The sequence below is a fragment of the Telopea speciosissima genome, chromosome 7 (genome assembly GCF_018873765.1).
Source record: "Telopea speciosissima isolate NSW1024214 ecotype Mountain lineage chromosome 7, Tspe_v1, whole genome shotgun sequence".
Classification (NCBI taxonomy): Eukaryota; Viridiplantae; Streptophyta; class Magnoliopsida; order Proteales; family Proteaceae; genus Telopea; species Telopea speciosissima.
Window position 1 is genome coordinate 52,106,315 of NC_057922.1, and position 21,418 is coordinate 52,127,732.

Consider the following 21,418-nt stretch of genomic DNA (forward strand, 5'->3'; position numbering starts at 1 on the left):
TATGCTGGTCCAGCCAGGGGTGTTTCTGTCAAGGAGTTCTCATAAATAGCCAGTAGGGCTGTATGAATGGACAGACTTTGTTATTCTAATTTTCTATTGACATTTACTTGAATTTAGGAAGTTCCAAAACCCTAGCCAATGTTCTGAACAGTTCTGAACCACTTCTCTCCAATTGCTTCTTCCAATAATGAATTGTAGTTGTAGATTGAACTTATGGCTTTAGTAAATGCTATTTTATCACCTGTTATGAACTTCTGGTTATTTGATTTGTGTTCTGCATATGTTCTGGACATTCTTCACTGTGTCAGAGACAATACTGTTATTTTAGGGCTAAACGGCCTCTCAAGTTTCCTAATCTATTACTGCTCAAAATAAAACTCTTTAAATTTAATAAATAGAAACTTCTAACACCAAAATAGAAACTAACTGAATTCCTAATAAGAGTAGGAATGGAATAGAAATTAATTAGGAGGAAAAGAAGAAGCTTCTATGAGTAGCACATGGCTAAAGCTAAAAGTGGAAATTGAACCCCATGGCTAGGGTTTTGACCCCACTTCTTCCCCTTAGCTGCTGTATTATTAAATGTAGGGAGGGCTTGATCTTGGTACAAACTAACTGGGATGGGTTTGGGGGACTCTTCTCTCTGGCATACTAGTGACCAAAGCTTAGTCATCAAGGTGTTGCCTAGGCATCGCATAGACATCTAGGCACCTTGGACGCCTTGTGGTATCGCTTTGCATCCAGGCCCCCTCCAATGCCTTGGGTTGCCTAGACGCCTTGGTAACTGTGGACTAAAGCTAGCCTAGCCCTTGCTCAAGCAGTCAGCAGTTTTCTGGTTGGCACCTGGCAACATCCATTGCTAAGCTTAAAGAGATGATTTCATTTCTTTCAGCAGTGAGTATTCACAAGGAATTTTTTCTATTACCCCTCAAACCCTGTAATTGGTTGGAATCCGTGATAGTATCCATTTTACAAGATTTGCCTAACTTGAAACAACCTCGTACATAAAATTAGGGTAAAAGAGGGATGTGATGAGGACAAAATTTCGCAAATGATTTGATGTCAAACACGGCTAAAAGTTATTTAGGTTGAAATATAAGGTGACTGAAATACAAGTTTGACCATATCTGTAAAAAGATGCAAATTCCAATGTTGTAGCAAATGCATAATTTTTCCTGATCTGTACCAACTTTTCATGGTGTAACTTATACATCTGAGGTGTGGGATTTTCACGTTAATACTTGAGTCATCTTCCTAAAATCAGGCCTTGCAAGTGAGTCTGGAGTTGTAAGCCTCACCCACCTTTCAAAGCGGTGGTGGTGTGATGTATTACTTCTGTACCTATATATTCTTTCCCTTTTTTTGTTGCTAGTCTTTCACTTGCAGTTATAATCTTTTTGCTTCATTCACATTAATAAAACTTTTTTTGTTAATCTCATATCTGTGGTGTTGTTTATTGTCGTTTACTGATTACCTCCCAATCGTTTTATGTGTTGTATGTTGCCTTCCTATGTCGTTTCGGGTATTTAAGAATACTAGCAACATGGACAACATATATGCCTAAATTTTGCTGCTTTACCACTTATGTGCAGTAAATAATGGTTGCTTCTTGCATAAATATGGCTTTTCACATGGTGAAATGTTTCTATTGGTTGTGTTTTTTTAGAGGTGGTCCTGTCTTAGCAAGTGTTTCCCTATAAACTATTGTTTTCCTGCTCCCATATTGGCTGACATTGTGTAATGGTTCAATCATGCAGGTTGTGTCACCAGTGAAAATGACATTTGAGATGTAAGACTACAGGATTGTTTGTTTCTTCCTTTTTCATTTTTTCCTTTGTTTTTCCCTTGAATATTTTGCTTGGTATTACAGATATGCTACGTGTGTGATTCCCATAAGTGCGTTCTTTGCGTCAAGCCTTTGGTAAGCCCTTAATTTGGCAGGATTGGACTAATGCTTTGGCCTTTTTTCTTAATATTGCATGAATTGCTGATATTACTCCAGATAAGAGTCCTTAAAACTTTTTTTTTTGGTAAATGAATATATTACCGAACCCCAAGGGGGGGCAGGGAAAGAGAACCAAATACAAGAAAGGAAAGCGGGGAAAGAAGGGGGGAAGGGGAAAGAATGACCACCCAGCCTACGGCCCTACGCAGAGGAGGGAGGCCACAAAAGGCCTACATCAAGGCCCCAGTAGGACAAAATATGCCTGTTCCTTTCTTACCCAGATTTAATGCTTTTCCTTAGAGTTTCTAATAGACAGTCTTGGGTATCTAATTTCATTTCTCTTGATCAAAGTTGATTGAGCCAGTTAAATTCTCAAGATGTTTTGCACTTTTCTTTCCTTTGATTGATTGATACAATAGTCAATGGGTTTGGTTCATATATATGAATTTGCAGACAAACTTTGAAGTAATAACTATTATAGATCTTCCCTTTGCATTTTGGACTTTCATAGAAGCTGATGATTTCAATTCTCTCTGCCTCTTAAGTTTTTCCTTTCTTCCCCCTGGGCTCTCTACCCTTTTGATGAAAAAGCAGAATGACAGATATTTGATTTTTTTTTCTCTGGATAGATATTATAATTTACATACATTGAATTCTTTATGGTTGGTGACATATTCTCTTCTCATACTGGTATGTAAATACATTTCTAGGATTTACCAGAAACCAGTTTTTACATTTGTAGAGCATTTCTATTAATGACAGGCATGCAACATTAAGTCTCATTTATCCTATTGTATCTTTTCCTCTTTGATATATGTATTATTTCATAATGTACTTTTGGCTAAGCTTCGACCTGTTTATGTTTTTGGGGGAATAACAGCTTTTGTTTTTCTCCGTCCTCTCCTTGTCTTGTCAATCATTGCCTTCATTATTTGGTTAGGTACTGAAAAGCACAAATTTTTGTCATCACAGGTTTGGCAACACTGCTTATTTGCACATTTCTGTGGCCTTTATCCAGATGCTGAAAGCCCTTAGTAAGTTAATATCATCTGCATGTTTCCTTGATTCATGACTCTTTTACTGGAGAACTCAGAAGAAACCTTATTCTTAAAATGTTGGCTGTTACAGTGCCAGTGGCAACTTTTCTCATGGCTGTTGTATGTGGCACTGACAAATTAAGGTGTGACGTGTTCTTGAACATGGTGCTGGTCAGTGTTGGAGTTGTAATTTCCTCATATGGGGAAATACATTTTAATGTGGTTGGTACAGCTTACCAGGTTACAGGCATATTTGCTGAAGCCCTTAGGCTGGTCTTAACTCAAGTCCTCCTCCAAAAGAAGGGATTGACTTTGAATCCAATCACCAGCTTATATTACATAGCCCCATGCAGGTATCAAATTGTGATAATTTATTTTATAATTACTGATATGAAGTTATGACATCTGTTTTTTGATGTTTTATATGTGCAATTTTAATATGCATACCTAAGTATGTACTCATTAATTCAGTAAAAAAAATTATACCTGAATAGAACAGTGGGAGAAAGTTATGCTCTCTGTTGGTTTGTTGCTTATTTCTGGTTTAAAATATAGAACCAGGGGGGGGGATATTTGTAGGTTAACACTGATTAACACTCCAACAAGAATTTGAGGAAGTTACAAGATCAAATCGTTTGCTTGATAACCTTGTTATAGGCAGACTCACAATATATATTATGGAGTCCTGATAAACATTTCTTTTGGGCAGTCAAAACCAGTGATATTTTTTTGAAATACTTCATTAATTTCCCTTACTTGGTTTCAGCCTCTCAGGACAGGTACTTTATTATAGATAATATATTAGAAACATCAAATTTCACGGAACTACAGAGTAAAGTTACTATATAGTGCATAATGCGAACCTGGCTGCTGATGAAGAATCTGTTTCCTAGAGCTTCTTTCCTTGGTTGCCCAGGAGGAGTTTCTTTCATCAGAAATCTAGAGTGAAGTGGATAGAGCTTGGTGACTCCAATACTGCTTGCTTCCACATGTCCTTGATGGCTAGAACCAACTGCAATTCCATTACTAAGCTTTTGGCCAGTGATGGCTCCACTCTCTCCTCTGTTTAGGAGATCAAGTTAGAGTCAGTCAACTTCTTCTCGAACATTTTCAGGCCTTCCTTCGCTTGCCCCTTCCCCCTTGTCATCCATCCCTGATGGTCTTCCTCAACAAAACTATCTCCTCCCTCTTCTTGAGTCCCTCCAAGCTATTCCCTTGGAGGAGGAATTTCTTTCTGCTGTCCTCTCTCATAAAGCTAACAGAGCCCTTGACCTAGATGGTTTTCGCATGGGCTTCTTCTCCTCCTGTTGGGATGTCATCAAATTGGACCTCGTCATAGCTCTTCAGAGTTTCTTCTTCAACCCCAGTCAGGTTAAAGGGATCAACCAAACCTTTCTTTGCCTCATTCCCAAGAAAGAATGGGTTATGCCTAGTCCCAACCCAATCCATCTCCGGCTCACCTCAATCCGTCACCCACTACACCAAGGGATCCTCCTCTTCTGACTCCACCTCGAAAATATCGGCGAGATCGATCGAATCCCTGTAGTTCTCCATACCCTTGCATATAAGTTGCATCTTCAGCCTCATATTGTAGTGCACATACATCAACCCAGCTAGACGTTGGGAACTCAATTGGTTCCGCTTCTTGGAGTGGATGAGTGAAAACGTACTCTAGTTTTGCTCACAATCAAGCGCGGAACATGTCTAGGAGAGCACCTTGATTGCTATCTTCCTCAATTCTTGTGTGTCACCCCCATACAACACCCACCATTCAGCTGCATTACAACAATAAGACATGTTATTTTCCCACCTAGCCTATGCGGCGGGGGCTCCAGAACTCCCCAAGGCATCCTTGAAAGTTTTAATCTATACCCATTTATTAAATTGTCAATGTTAGCAACCAATACCAGTTGGAGTAATTACTTATTATATTCCTAATGAACTGCAGAGTTCACCTCTAAGTTGCGAAGAAATTGTATGACATCACTTGGCTCCAACTTGGCAAGCACTTGCTTCACTACCTCTATAAGATCCGGATTCATCCCAAGTCTATGTCTATATTGATACTTTGGGTTTAGATAGTATGCTGCAAATTGACATAAATATTATTAATGTATAGTAATATATTCTATAAATCATAAAATGCAATGTGAAATTAGGTACATTAAAAAAATTCTCACTAGCCTTATGCAGTGGATGCATAAATTAAGGCTCCCAACGTTCTTTGATAATCTTGAGGAAGGCCGTTCTGCCACATGGCATCGCATTCTGCACGTGATCCTTTATTATGTCCACAACAGCATACAAGTGTGGCATTGTGGGCTTGAAAGCAGAGTCCACCAACCTCAGGAGTCAGGACCTTGTCCACTGGATCCAAAACTGTCACCACCTCATTCAGGTTGTGCCAAAACTCCTCAAATGAAATGGTAAACTGTGGTGCCCTACCAAACCACTGCTCAGATGCAAACATAGATCTGAGACTGACCTTCTTCCCCTCAAAGCTCTCAGTACAATGTAGTTTGTGGTGAATCTAGTGACGCTGCACTTGACCAAGTTCCCGCCATACTTCTCCCTCATAAGGTTCAGTGCAAACCCTTGATTGTAGATAAATGTGCTCACTTGTCTCGTTCTCTCAACCATACTCTGCACCAATTTTATCCTCCCTATGTCCTTCAGCATAAGGTCAATGCAATGGACTGCACAAGTGGTCCAGAAGAAACTGTACCTACTGTTATGAATAAACTTCTAACCGGCCTTCTTGAAGTTTCTTTCGTTGTCCGTCACAACCTGGACAACGTTCTCCATTCCCACCTCCTGGTCCACATCCTTCAGCAACCTATAAATGTATTTTTGATCCATTTTTTTCCTTGGATGCAGCCACAAATTTGAGGAACACCGTCCTCGTGTCACAGTGAACGGCCAGTCCAACTATCACACATGATCAGCACTCCGTAGCTCTCCCTCATCCCCTTTAGGCCATCTGTATACTTCTGAAGCTCATGTTTTTGCTGGGCAAATACGCATTCATCACGTCGTATGCTTGACCCCTGGAGTAGCCTAAGCCACCATGGCTAGCATCGTCTAATAAAAGGCCCCATAGTGGCAATTGCTGGGATATGCTGTGGAATAACAAACACTTAGACACAGCCTCCTCAACTCTCCCTTTCACATCACTCCACATGCTTCAATTTACGCTGCTTGTGGCCTTTTTTCCTGTAAATGCTAGGATCTTGCTGTAGTACAGGGTCCTCTCGTGGTGGTACTAGAGGTGGAGCTGCCCTCGTACTTTATGATCTCCTGAAGGGCAACTCAGCCTGCCTCCTCTCCTATGGTTGTGGCTATGTAGATTCACTACCACTACTACTTGCTCTAGACGGGCCAGCTGCCTCCTCCCCTGAGGCTGTGTGTCTATCCTGCTCCTTGTTAAAAGTGGTTCTGTTCCTCGCCTATGCCGCTGAAAATCTCTAGCTTATTGCCTCTGTTTGCAGATCATCATCATCATCATCCCCCTATTCCGATTCAGTCGTTAGAACTGCCTCTTCAAATTCTACCCTCACCTTTTACTTTTCTGCCTTCCTTTGATGCCCTCCCCTCATGTGTGCATCTATGGGCCTAGAATTTTCCACAGGAACCATAGGACATGTGGCCACATCTTTAGATTTTCCAGCCAAATGTTGTTTGAGTCTTGTGGCCCCACCTTCAATGATCTTCTTACCACAGTAATTACACTATGTTTTTCTCCTGTTACCTTCAATTGGCACTCTGTGACTCCATGTTATGTCTCCCCTATACTCATCACACTGTACTATTGCATGAAGAAAACGAGCCATTATTTACAGAGGCACATCAACTGAGATCATGAAAACAACTGTGTAGCTACTTATTAGTGTTTCCCTAACCCTTAAATTTTTTCTTCTCTTAATTAAAAATAAAATTTCATCATTGTTATGAAAAAAATATTGGCCTCATACAACAAATGCAAATCTGGTACAACATAATAAGTCTTATATGCACTTCAAAACACACTGAAATTACTATATAATTTTTCCTTCTTTTCAAACCAAAATAGAATATTCTTCCTTATTCCCTATTTTTTGAATTTTTAAAATATTTTCTTAGTTTAAAAAAATATATATATTTAACAGTAGAAAAAAAGCGACCCCGTGAGGCCGTAGATTGGCCAACGATGTCTAGCATGTATAAAATTGAGCCCCATCCAGTTGATAGTAACCCTAATTTTTTCGCATTTTGTTGTAGAAAAATTCATTTTTGAAACCATACAAATTATATATATATATATTTTGCAAAAAAATCATTTTTTGGAAAGAAGTTCATTACCTGGAACTGTTGAATGTGGCCAAATGTTCACCAGTATACAGCAAACAATATTTGTGGAGTGATGTGGCAACCCCCAACAGCGTATTCCAGCAGTTTGATAAGGTAAGGTGACAAAAATCCAAGCAAAAAAATGTGTTTTCTCCTTACTGTAGGTGATGGAACTGTGCAAAACATGGTTTTAAATAACATCAAATAGTCGTATCACTGAATCGATACAACATGAAGGTGTAATTTCAGCGAGACACTGAAGTTGTGCCGAACCAGTAATTCACCCGTCACTTTGTTCGCCACTTTCGAAATCACCAAAATTTTGCCAATATTTCGGCGAGTTTTTGAACCATTCTTGTTATACAGTATGCCATTGCAACAGTTTTTTGGAAGAGCTGGAATGGAAAAAAAAAAAGTTATGTTGTCTTCGGAAGAAACAAAATCAGAGATTTTTTTTTTGTGTGTGGGGTGAGGGGGGAATATAACAGCGACATTATACTGGAAAACAGTTGAAGACCAAGACCCTCACATGGTAGAACCGTAGAACCACAACAAAATAATACAACAATCACAAGAGGCCTAAGACCAAGACCCTCACATGAAACCAATTATTGGGACATGGACTCTAATCATAGTCGTCACGGCGATCCAAGTTGGTGGAGGGGTGTCTAATTGATATATCGACATGTCGCCTGCCATGGCGATCATGTTGACCATGTTTCATTTTTTATTTTCTCTATTTTTAATGTCATTTAGTATGCTATAATATATACCCTATAACATAAAAAACAAACATGAAAGTGTACTACTAATCTTCTATGGTTTAATTCGTGAAAGTGTAATATCCATTAGTGTATATGAATTATGAAACCATGGATTAGCCTATCAAATAATTAATAGCAATAGTCTTGCTGATCATAAAGTTGAAAACAAAAAAACAATGTAAAAGAACATAATTTATATTGACTTATTGAGTGAAATCAGTGAATACTAGTAATAAACAGCCCGTCTAAAGATTGTATTTCTAAGTAAATAGTTCACTGATTTCAGAAATTAGAACTTAGAAGGGGAAAGATGAGACAGCAAAACAGGTACTGTATTCTGGTTGCAAGGAAACCAGAAAACAGAGCAAGTACTTGCAAGGAAACCAGAAAACAGAGCAGGTACTTTCTGTGTGTGTGTGTGTGTGAGTGGTGACTGGTGAACACCGTGAGGCGTGAACTACTGAGTCACTGACTTTAATAAATCCCTCCCCCCATCTCTGTCTCTCTACTCTCTCCCTCTGTCTCTGTGGTTCTGTGTGTGTGTGGCTATGTGCAAGGGAAGAAGAAAGAAAGAAAAAAAAATCCCCTTCTCTGTGACTGTGTGCAAGGCTACAAGCCCGCAAGTCAAGAAGAACAAAAAAGAAAGAAAGAAAAAACTCTGTGACTGTGTGACACTGGCTGTAATAACTAAATAACTAATAAGTAATAAATCCCTCCCCTCTCTCTGTCGCTGTGTGTGACTGTGTGTGTGGCTGTGTGCAAGGGAAGAAGAAAGAAAGAAAAAAACTGAAGATTAAAAGTGAATACCTGAATGTTACACTAAGTTACTTATAAAAAACAAGGAGAAGAGGAGTCGCTGGAAGTGAAGAAGACGAACAAGTGAGAAGAACTGAACTGAATTTTTTTCTTTGTGTTTCTCGCTGGAGTCACTGGCTCACTGCGTGTGTCTGTGCGTGAGTGAGTGAGAAGAAGAAGAAGAACTGAAGACGAGAGTTGCCGGAGGACTGGGAGGAGAAGAAGAAGATGAAGTGATGAACCAAATAAAAAATAAATAAAAAAAATACTTACCTGTAAGGTGTAACCTGCTTGAAGAAGTTTCTGCCTGCCGAAGTGGGACTAGGAATGTCGTCGGAGCCGGAGAAGGAGGCCTGGGAGTGTCGCCAGAGCTGTAGAAGGAGGCCGAGAGCTCTAGAGTCACAGGTCGCTGGAGGGGTTCGAAGAAATCTCACGACTCTCTCGGTCTCTCCTCTGTTGATTTCTATTTCTCCCAAGGTAGGAGTTAGGGTAAGTCAAATAGTCAAAAGTCATTTACTAATGTTTTTTATATTTTTTATGTTAATGTGTATTGTAGGTGTAACTTGAAAAGTTACACCTCCAATATACATTAAGGAAAAGGCATTTAAGCTCTTACATGGTTTAAATTTTTTTTTCAAAACCTTAAGTTTTATGCACTGAAACAGGAATATCGGGCGATACGGATATATATCGTGGTATGGCGTCCATGGCGACGCCATGGACTCCATATCGGTCGATATATGTACATCTACCATATCGTTGGTCGATATGTACCTATTCCCACCGTCAGGACACCATGGCGCCGCCATGACAACTATGATCCTAATCCAGGACATGCACAGGGGATGGCCAACTCTTTCAGTTATGCTGTTGGCGAATCTCATCTGCAATAGAAAGAGATTTCATTGAGAACACGTAGACCTGGCTCTCCTTTTAAGATGTGAATATCCTCACGGCCAACTGAGTGCCCTTGAAGCCTTTTTTGTATCACAAGCATTGAATCACCTTCTATGGCTGTGTCCTGCCAACCATTAACTAGCTTACGAAACTTCCAACCTTTGACAATTGCTTTGATCTCGATGGTAATGGAATCAGTTCTACCAATGGAAATGGAAGACGCCAACAAAACAAAGCTGTCATGGTTCTTAAAAACACCCCTAGTCCCAGTTGGGCCAGGTTTTCCCAGAGGACTGCCATATTCTTTAAGTTTACCAATGAAAATTGAAGACGCCAACAAAAACAAAACAAAGCTGTCATGGTTCTTAAAAACACCCCTAGTCCCAGCTGGGCCAGGTTTGCCCAGAGGACTTCCATATTCTTTAAGTTTAACGATATTAGGAGGAGAGGGTAATCAGATCAAAAGAGTATCTATTGGGGCGGTAGGTTTTCTTTGAGATCGAAGGAAGGAGACTGCTAGCAATGGAGCTGCAAGGATAAGGAAGAAAAGGAATCTTCAGAAAACTAAATCAAATTAATTTTCCATTCTAAAATTCCATAAAAATGTTCGTGTAGGATTACAACCCTATTTATGAGACCAAATAATCTGACTTTATCCTAAACCAAATAAACAACTATCCCTTTAAGTTACCTAAACCAAAACTAACTTAAATTGGCCAAATACTTGATATAGAAAACTACAAACAACATAAACTACTGACTAGCAATAAGATATAGACTACTTAACTAAATGTACTCTTTTTGGACTAAACTAACTTACTTAATAGCACATGGGACCCATGCAATCTTATCTATATACTTAATGCCGTTTACAGAATTAAGACCCCAAATATGGGCTTATAAAAGAAGCCGATTACATCAATAAACCCGAAAATAAGAAACCCAAGGCCCATAAAACCCATCCATGGGCCAAAATGAAGTCGTTTTAGGCCTAATTGTGCAACCTTAACTGCATCAATTACCCCTTGTTTGAAATCCTCGAGTTTTGTAGAATGAGAGGATCATAACCACTCGATTGGTGTTGAATACTTGCTTTGATTTGATGACGATCCATTTCTTCTCATAAAAATAGCAACAGTCCGCTTCGAACATTTTTGGATTTGAGGAGGAAGATGAAAATCATTCGTCTTCATCTCCTTATGGGCAAGACCAAGTTGTGTCTCTCCAATTGGAATCTGTTCTTGGGCTCCTAATCTTCAATTGGACCGTTAATCAATTTCTTTTGTGGGTACACTGTTGGTGTCGCTTTAACCGGCTTTAAAAAGCTTTCGTGCTGCAACTCTTTCAAGACAATCAGGTGTAGTAGATGGGAGGGCTTTAACATACATGAGTTATCTTCAAGATTAAGGACAACCTTCCATTCTTCCATCCATGATTGACCCCAACTATGACGACATGTTTAGAAGAAGGAAATACATGACATCTAACACCATCAAAGTAGGAAGAAATTGAAAATTCGATAAAAAATCACCTTTAGATTCATTGATGATCTCATTTGTTTTAGACAATATCTCTACTGTGGATTGCGAAATGGTGGGTTTTCTTTAAGATAGAAGGAAATAGACAGCTAGCAATGGAGCTGCAAGGATAGGGGAGAAATTGAAAAGGAATCGCAAGGATGAAGGGAAGGGAGAAGTCTTGGGAAGAGAGGGATGAGGGAGAAGGGATAGAGAGAGGTAACAACCTTAATAGTAATTAAATCAAAGTAACTTCCTATTCTGAAACTCCATATATTCATGTAGGATTACAACCCTATTATGAAGACCAAACAAACTGACTTTAGGACTCCTAAACCAAATAACAACTATCCCGCCAAGTTACTAAACAAAACTAACTTAAATTGACCAAATACTTGCTATAAAAAACTCCAAACAACATAAACTACTAACAATAAGATATAACATATTTAACTAAAAAGTACTCTTTTTAGACTAAACTTAATAGCACATGGGACCCACACATTCTTATGTATATATTTAATCCCTTGTTCAGAATTAAGACCCCAAATATGGATTATGGGTGTATAAAAGAGGCCCATTACATCACTAAATCCAAAAATAAGAAGTCCAAGATCCATAAAACCCATCCATGGGCCAAAATAAAGTCTCCCTAGGCCCAATTGTGCAACCTTAACTGCATCAGAGAGAATCCCTCATACTGGGGCTATTTTCACCCTGAGAAAGAATTAGTTTCAGGTTATATATAAATATTCATTTATTTACTCATCTAATATGTTGGCCTATGATGATAAATGACGGATTTTTCAAAAGCATTTTTGCAGAAAACAATAGAAAAATTATCGAAGCTGAATCTGTGTTAGAAGCACATTAGGAGATGCCACCAAGTCCCATTGTCTCATAAATTGACCAATAGAAATTTCCTAAAAGATGTCTGGTGTAGAGACCCACCTAGCTGTCCACAACATACAATCACTTCAGGAACGAGTCTCTGCAATCCTCTTACCTTCCTATTATTTTTTTCTTTCTAAATAAGTCAATATTGGCTAAAGCCTAAAAGGAGGACTGTTTGGAGGGTCAATCTGTCTGTTGTTCATTTATACTGCGACCACCTGTACCACGGACACAACCTCCCCATGAATCGTGACCTCTCCTAGAAAAGGTAAAACCTCGACCACGGCCAACTACAAACACAGAACCTTTCTTAGGAGAGGATGAGATGTCAACTCTGGAAAGACCAAAAGAGTAACAATACGCTGAAGACGGGGAAAGGTCTCATTTAGGGAAGACATCTTCTCCCCAGCAAACAACTGGCTCTTAACAAACTGATAATCAGAATATAATCCGACCATAAACCTTGCAACTTGAAATTCAGCCCGCTGAATCTTCAACCGTTCGAGGTCAGTAGTAAACGATTGAGGAATATTGAACTCCTCATTCATACCCTTAAAAGCATTGAAGTACTCATTCAATGATTTGTCCCCCTATTTGAAGTTAAATATTTTCTCATATAGATCATAAATATGGGACATGTTCTTCTCTTGGGAGAAGCTTTTCTTCAAGTCATCCAAACCCCCTTGGCAGTGGTGTGGAACATGACGTTTTCTGCAAGAGCAGCGTACATACTATTCCACAACCGTATGAGAAGAGTGTCATTCTCATGCATCCACTCCTTATAGTCTTTGGAATCAGACGAAGGTGGTGCAAATCTTAGATACTTCATTTTTCCTTTAGCATAAATGTAAACCTTAACTGCTTGAGCCCATAACAGAAAATTAAAAACTCCATTGAGTTTAATAGTAGTAATATGCAAATAAACATTGTTCGAAGTAGATTTCGGATCAGCCATCGTTTTGGAAATAAAATAACCAGCAGGTCGATTATAAGTCACGAGGTACTGAAATATCCAGCGGCAGCCAAGGAACAAGTAGATTCTGAGCAAAGCAAGTAGGTAACCGAAACCGAGGATGCCTTCTTCTGATAGATCCCCAAATCTGGACAGAGATAATAGGAGAATGAGGAAGGAAAACCCCACAATATTAACCTGATCTGATAGAGTAACAAAATGCAGCAGTAATATATGTATATTCTGAAATCGTCAACTCAGAATTTGGATGATTTCAGAATTCAGAAAACAAAGGTGTCAGATTGACACCAAAATTAGGTCGATGGAGCCCTTGAGGTGGACTAATAATGTCCAAAAATTTCAGTCAGAACTAATGGTCTGATTTAAAGTAATTTCAGATGCAAAATTGTCCAAAAAACTCAAAAAAAAGGGTACCGTCAGCCCCATGGAGAAATCAAATTAAACAGTGTCAGAGGCTATGATCAACCCTAGATTAGGGTCGAAGGACCTTAGACTTAAATTATGAGGTACATCTGCTGGTGTGATGCAAAGATAGGAGCAGATCTCTATGCTGCCAAGAAAAATATCCAGAACCAGGATGCCATCATCCTTGGTATGTATAAAAGCTGATTCCTGTGGGTGAATGATTCCATGGACAACAAGATGATGGTATGTACTGCAGAGAGACCCTAATTTATCTTCATATCATCATTAGCTAGTGCTTAGATAGTATGTATGGCAGCATAGGTTGCCGCAACCACAAAGACAGTCCTTTAGGAGACTATCAAAGCAGAATTGAAGGTGAAGAACTGATTGTAATCACTGTGATACCATGTAACAACAGAGAAATCAATAACCAGTCCTCACAAAGCTTGAAGAAGAGAAGGAGAGAGAGAGAGTACAACAGGCCACGATGGGATTCAGAATCACCTATCGGGTCAGTGCGCAATACTTAAAATATTAGATGATGGACTTTTAATTGGAAACCTGTTAAGAGTATAAGTCAAATTACAAGGAAATAAAATAACTGAAGCAACTTAAACATAAAAACAAACACTACAATTTAACACTCACCACAATAGGGACTCTCCCCTATTGTGATCAAAGACAACTAAACAGAATACCGCAGGGTCTGACAATAATACCCCTGCGTTACATATCTTAACAAGGACAAAACTATGACATATGCTTGCCCCACTTGCCAATGTCGACTTGACTGTTATTTATCCATGAGTTTGTGGACCCCTTGAAGAAGGTTCCAGTTCAGACCAAAGAGAGTAATAAATGGTCCCAAATAGCCCTAGAGAAGGTAAAGTGGATCAAAAGATGTCTAACGAACTCCCAACTTGATACGCACACTAGATTCCTTAGATGTATTCACTTTTTCAGAGGCTAAGGCTTGTACTTGTGGGGAGCATGAACGTTCCATATCAGTTTGCATTGAAAAGGGAGAGACTTAGAATAGGGACTTCACCAAGAAAGTCCCATCACTAGTAAGAGAGACCAAGTAACAGTAACAGATGAAATATGGATATGGAAACATATAGTGATGAATAATGTGAATAATGAAACATAAGGATGAGCGGTGACAGCATCAATTTGTTTGAATATTTGACAAGTCTTATTCTTATGTGTTTTGATCTGATAATTTGTTGCTAATGGAGTCCCTTTGGCTGACATGTATCCAAGGCCAGTCAAGATGGAGGGGTTCCATCATCCAAGATATATATTTTTTTTAAATTATTTTGGACAAAGAACATAGAGTTTTGAATCCATACACATGAATAGCTCGGATCTTATATTCTACATGCTGAGCCCAGCTCTTGCATTTGCTTAATCATGTTATTCATTACTTTTAATCCTTGAATACCTTCCGTACCATGAGAATTTGCTTTCTCTTTTAGTCTATCCTTTTTGTTTGATGGTTTGATTGATGTAGTGCTACTTGCTTGGTAGTGGATAAAATAATATCGTATGCTATTCATTGGAGATCTTATTTCCTCCTATTTTTCTATTTGCAGTTTTGTGTTTTTGTTTGTTCCTTGGTATTTACTGGAGCAGCCAACGATGGAAGTTTCACAGATTCAGTTCAATTTCTGGATATTCTTTTCCAACGCTATATGTGCTTTAGCATTGAACTTCTCGATATTCTTAGTAATTGGTAGAACTGGAGCCGTCACTATTCGAGTTGCTGGTGTTTTGAAAGATTGGATTCTGATTGCCCTATCAACAGTTATATTTCCCGAGTCAACAATTACTGGGCTCAATATCATTGGTTATGCAATTGGTACTTCTACGATAGCAACCATAGGGATTCATTGAGTGACCTTCATTCTACTTTTATCAATAATAACGTGATTAATTTATTTTAACTGATCAAGAAAAAGTAACAAACTGTATATACTTAGATATCATGTATTCTGCTGCAGCTCTATGTGGCGTTGTCATGTACAATTACCTGAAGGTTAAGGATGTCCGTGCATCTCAACCTAATGCTGAAAGTATTCCTGAAAGACCATCTAAGGTTAGTTGGGAGATAAATCGTGATATTTATTTTCTCATTTTTCTGATTAAGTTTTTCACTTTTATTAGAAGATGAGTACGTTATTCAATGATTTCACCTTTTTTTTCCTTAATATATTGCTTTTATCCATTTCTTTTGAATGGGGTTTGCTAGCATCAACTTAGGATACTTAGAGGTTTCAACTGCACTTGTAAAACTTTGAAATATTTCTCATGCAGTGAAGATCATGACCCATTACTAACTTAGTCCCACCTGATAATGAATGGGATATTATGCCAAGAATGGCATTATAAATGGGTTTTCTTACTATGTGATCTTTAACTAATCTTTTTTCTTCTTCTAGTAGCCTTAACTAATGAAGTTTCTGAAAATGAAACCTCCAAGATCAAGAGGTCAAGTGGTGGTACTGTGACGAACAACAATAAAGGAATACACAACATCACTTCACAAGCTCCTTACCTGTACGAAAATCAACCAGTTCCCATGTCTGACAACTAAGCAGAGCATCCATCTCCACATCCATAGCCTTTTTCCACCCATGTCGGAGAAAGATCCTTGTGATATATCTTGGGAACATAATGGTCAAATAAAGACAAAACAAAAATACAAAGTAAAGGAGGAAGATGAGAAACAGAGACAAACTGAGTAATGGGATGGGTAAAAAGGGATTTTTTTTTAGTACACGAGCAGGTACCGTTCCGGAGAGCAACCGGTAAGTCAATGTTAGACGGAAAAGATGACAGATTTCTAAAGAAAATTCTGTTAGTGGAGAGGGCAATAAAGATGAAGCTTCACAATGTGCTTGAGGACGATGCTTGTACAGTTAAAGAGGTTTGGAGCTGGATGGAGACAGCATCTGTAGGTGGTATTAACACAGGAATAGGAGGAGAAAACTGTAGAAGAAGAATTAAAAAAACTCGTTATCTAAACCATGACCCTCATCAAAAAAATATGGAGTATTCTCAAAGAAAGTAATATCAACACTAACACACTGTTATCGAGAAATAGGATCATAGCACCGATACATTTTTTGAGTATGGAAATACCCAAGAAAAACATACTTAATTGCACGAGGGGACAACTTATCAAGTCTAGGTCACAAATGGTGAATACAAGTACAGCCAATAATGTCGGACTATCTACTAAGAGAAGTTGTGCCTGGCTAGCACTCTCGGTCAACTGATTGGAGCTTGGTTCACCCATAGCTCTGATACCAAATAATGTCAGACTATCTACCGAAGGCAAACAGTCCCAAATAGTTCTCAATCTCCAAAAGAACTCAGGAAATAAATTCCGATCTTAACAGAAAAGGTAATCAACCAAAACCAGAGAATTAGGCTGACTAGAGAAAGCTTTTGATACTCACAAGGGACTTACTGAAGTAGCAGCAGCAGCAGGCAAAAGGAGCCCAAACTGTGATCGAGCAGCCTCCTTGAGGGTTTGAAAAAAATTCTAAAATCCTGTAGAAAACAGAATTTAGAAGAGACACCAACAGTAGATTGATTTCTGCAGGAAATGCCTGGGTTGCAGCAGAGCTCGATTAGACTAAAAGCTGGGTATTGGTGCTTGATCTTCAGCAAAACTGATGGGGTTCTTCTGGCACAGTAACAGGGGTTCAGCAGTTGTTAAATTGATGGAGAAACAGTCTTCAATTGGCAGCAACAGAGATCACAACACAAAGAGGAAAGAGAATTCGAGATAGAGGTGGGTGAGGGTTGGGCTGTCTCACCCACAGCTATTTCAGCTGTTGAAAGGGGAATTCTTTCTCCGAATTGGGGGCAAGCATTGCTTGTAAATTCGGTGAACAGTGTTGGGTTAATTCTGTAATTTTTCTCTCCCCTCTTCTATTATAAATAAAGGGGCTTGGATGTTCATTAGCACATCCAAGCAGAGCTCTATTCTTTCCTGTTAACATGGCATCAGAGCAGGTTTGAGTGTGGGTTCAAATCCCTCCTCTTTCTCCCATTTTTTCCCTAATTTTTTCTCCCATCTTTCTCTTCTCCTTCTCCTTTTTTCTCTGGTTTCTTCCATTGTTACAGGGCAGCACTGATGAGGTGATCCATGGATCTTGTTGCTACCCCTCAATACCTCATTCATTGATGACCTAATTCAAGATCGATAGCAGTTGTGCCACTTCCTACCTGCGAGTTTTGAAGGTTTTTTTTTTTTTGTTGAATAAAAAATCTATTACCAAAGCCCAAGGGGGGCGAGAGGAAGAGAGGGGGGGGGGAAGAAACAAGCCCCGAACCCAACTAAGAGGAGGAATGGGGCTGTAAAAGAGCACTATCTAAACCCCAAGAATCAACAATATGCCTGTTCCTTGGGGAGTCCAAAAGGTTCTTTTGAGGCAGGAAACTTAGCTTAGAGGAGACATCCGAAGAGATGGCTTCCAAATCAAGTCGAAAGACCTAGAATTGGAGGTCCATCTCCTAATGTTCCTCTCCATCCATATATGATAAAGGGCGGCGCCAAACACAAGCTTGCTAATGGTGTCACAGATAGAGCAACCAGAAAAAGCCATGACCAGCCAGAGCCACTCCCTAGCGAAGGGGAGGGGTCTCCTGCTACGAGGCCAAATAAGCGACATGGCTTTTTTCCAGATGGTAGAGGTAAAGGGGCAATCAAAGAATAGGTGGTTGATGTCTTTGGAACCACTCCAACAAAAGATACAAGAAGGGGGGACAGGGATTCTTCGGTGAAGGAAGAAGGCTTGGGTCGGGAGGCAAAGGTTAAGGGCTCTCCAGGCTAAGAAGCTATGGCGAGGAATGTGACCTTTAAACCAGACTAGCTTGTGCCAGAGGACAGTAGTGGCATGGGTCCTAACAAAGTTCCAAGCAGATCTAAAGCTAAAAAGGCCATTTGAGGGAGGGAGCCAGATCTGGGAGAGGATAAGGAGGAGGAGGGGGGGGGGGACCAGCATCCAAGGGAGATAATGGGAGAGAGGGGGGCAGACTTGGAAATGCCGGAGGAGTAAATTGATCGAGCCCCAAAGAAATTATAGAGGACCCCATTAGGGTGCTAAGGGTCAAGCCAAAGGGAGATGGAAGAACCATCAACAATAGTAGAGGAAGTAGCTCTGAGTGCTAAGGGGTGGAGGAGGATTATTTTGCGCCAAGCCCAGGAGGAATCCAAAGGGATGGGGACAATCCAGATGGAGTCATTTTGAGGAGATGGGTGAACCCAGATGGAGTCGTGTTTGGAGGAGATTTTCCAAATAAGCTTCAGAATACCTGCAGTATTGGAGTCGCGGATACGGCGAATGCCAAGGCCTCCTTTCGATTTGGGAAGGCAGATAGATTTCCAGCTGACTGGATGGAGGAATTTGGAGGTTTCCTTCCCTTTCCAAAGGAACGCACAGAAGAGGGATTTCATGGCTTTCCTGGTAGCTTTAGGAAGGCCAAAGATGCCACACCAATAAATGTAGGAAGATTGGAGAACCGATCTACTGCACTCAAGCCTACTAGTGTAGGAGAGAAGCTTGCCTTTCCAGAGTTGGAGACGCCTGCAGATATTGTCAAGCATGATGGGTGCAGTGATGGCTAGAGAGCCTAGCAGGGATGAGGGGGAGGCCCAGGTATTTCACTGGGAGGGAGCCCATGGAAAAACCCGTAAGGCACGGGAGGGTGTCTCTGTCGAAATCTGAGATTCCAGAGAGACAGAGCTTGAACTTGAGAAGGTTGATACGGAGGCCAGAGAGACTCTCGAAGAGGTGAAGGGAAGACATGATTGCAAAGATAGAAAAGGAGGAAGTTTTGGAGAAGATCATTAGATCGTCTGCAAAGGCAAGATTCTCTCCTACGATTGCTGGCCGTGGTCTCACTGAGCGATTTTTGAAGCTTCACCTTGGGGATCGCTTCCTTCTCTATCAGTGAGGATCAATTCTCTTTTTTCTTAGAAGATCAAGAATAACAAGGATTTCTTGGACAAGCTACTATTTTTCAGCCTCCCTTCATTGATATCAGCCAATTTTTTGGGTTTTTTTTTCAAAACCTTGACAAGATCGATCTAGGGTTTCTGGGCTTCTGTTGCTGCTATTTTTAGAGGAGTGTTTCACCATCAATTAAGGAGCACTCGATTTGTTTCTTGGCCACATTAGCTTTGTTTTTTTGGTTCTCTTCTATTGTGCCCTAATGTCTGACGACACTTCAACTGTTAGTTATGACCTTGATGGACAGCCATGACAAGAGTATCTTCCCTTTGCTTCCTCCATCAAACCTGATGGAATTAATTACCTGATATGGTCCAGGTCTACATATCTCACTATTGTTGGCCGTGGTCTCACTGGACATATCACTGGCACTGCCAAGAAACCATCTACTGCTGGTCCTCGTCAGGATCGATGGATCTCCAATGACTCTCAAGTCATGTCTTTTTTACTTAACTCCATGTAACCAAATCTGGCAAATAGTTATTTGCTACTCGAAACTGCTGTTCAGATTTGGCTGGCTGCGAAGGAAACTTATGGACAGGTTGGAAACGATGCCCAGGTTTATGAACTCCGTAAGAAGATTCATGACACCACTCAGAAAGACCTTTCCATCTCTAAGTATTATGCTGTCCTTTGTAGTCTATGGCAACATCTGGACCACTACTCAGATTATCAGCCCACTAATGCAACCGATATTGCTGCATATAGCAAGCATGTTGACAAGATTCGGGTTTATGATTTCTTGGCTGGTTTAAATGTTGAATATGACCATATTTGAGTTCAGGTTTTGGGCAGGGTTCCATTCCCTACCTTGGAGCAGTCCTATGTTTTAGTTCTTTCTGAAGAAAATCATAGGGCAGCCATGCTACATACTCCAATCACTGACCGATTTGCTCTACAGACTGCTGCCGCTGCTACTGCTCCTACTGCTCCTATTGCTCCTAGTGATTCTTCCAAAGGGATTGTGAGATGTGAACACTACAATAAACCTTATCATACCAAAGTCACTTGCTGGAAGCTTCATGGTAAACCAGCTGATTTTGAGGCCAAGCGTGCTGCTCGAGAGAAATCAAAAAACAAAGCCAATCGGACCGAGACTGTTCCCACGGCTCCTTCTACTGACACTGGTCTCTTCTAGGATGAACTTCAGGCATTCCGTCATATGACAGGCCTCTGTTGCACTACATCGACTCCTGCCAATCAATCCGCCACTTCAAGTTCCCATTTTGTCCACCTAGGTAGTCCGTTTGCTGGTCATTGTGCATCAGTAGTCTCCACCCCTTGGATCATAGACTCTGGTGCCATTAATCACATGACCGGATCATCTAGCCTCTTTTATCCCTATTCACCCACATCTGGGAAAGACAAAGTTCGGGTGGTTGATAGTTCTCTCTCCTCTATCTGTAGGAAAGGCTCTATCAGTTGCTCTCCGTCTATCTCTTTATCCTTTGTTTTACATATACCTAATTTTACTACTAACCTTCTGTCCATTAGTAGTCTTACTCGTGACTTGAACTGCAAAGTGACTTTTTTGCTTTCCCACTGTGTTTTTTAGGATCTGACAACTGGGGCGATGATTGGATGGGGGTAAAGTGTATGGTGGATTGTATCTGCTCGATGATGGTCGTCCTCCTTCACCACCACCACCATCTCCCCTTCATCAAACTTCATTGGGCTCTTCTGAACTTCAACAATGGCATAATCAATTAGGTCACCCCCCTTTAGGAATTTTATCTCATTTATTTTTAGCATTAGTTAAACAATGTAATAAGGATGACTCTTTTTGTGAGGCTTGTGTTCTGGCCAAATAGACTTGTTCAACTTATTCTATTCTAATAA

General features: G+C 40.1%; 1 protein-coding gene and 1 long non-coding RNA gene across 3 annotated transcripts in view; one reads left to right on the plus strand and one right to left on the minus strand.

Moving 5' to 3' along the window:
* The window catches only part of LOC122669326 (probable sugar phosphate/phosphate translocator At3g17430), a 45,199-nt gene that overhangs the window by 17,439 nt on the left and 6,342 nt on the right, over nucleotides 1-21,418 (plus strand). For both annotated transcript variants that reach the window (XM_043866075.1, XM_043866076.1), the window contains 6 exons: nucleotides 1,758-1,789; nucleotides 1,871-1,921; nucleotides 2,918-2,979; nucleotides 3,074-3,335; nucleotides 15,149-15,414; nucleotides 15,557-15,651. In XM_043866075.1, coding sequence (XP_043722010.1) covers nucleotides 1,758-1,789; nucleotides 1,871-1,921; nucleotides 2,918-2,979; nucleotides 3,074-3,335; nucleotides 15,149-15,414; nucleotides 15,557-15,651 — 768 coding nt within the window. The remainder of the gene's footprint in view (nucleotides 1-1,757; nucleotides 1,790-1,870; nucleotides 1,922-2,917; nucleotides 2,980-3,073; nucleotides 3,336-15,148; nucleotides 15,415-15,556; nucleotides 15,652-21,418) is intronic.
* On the minus strand, nucleotides 550-7,447 carry LOC122669328. Its single transcript, XR_006333993.1, has 3 exons — nucleotides 7,321-7,447; nucleotides 6,547-6,554; nucleotides 550-562 (listed from the first exon to the last, which is right to left on the minus strand). It is a non-coding gene; the product is annotated as an uncharacterized LOC122669328 (long non-coding RNA).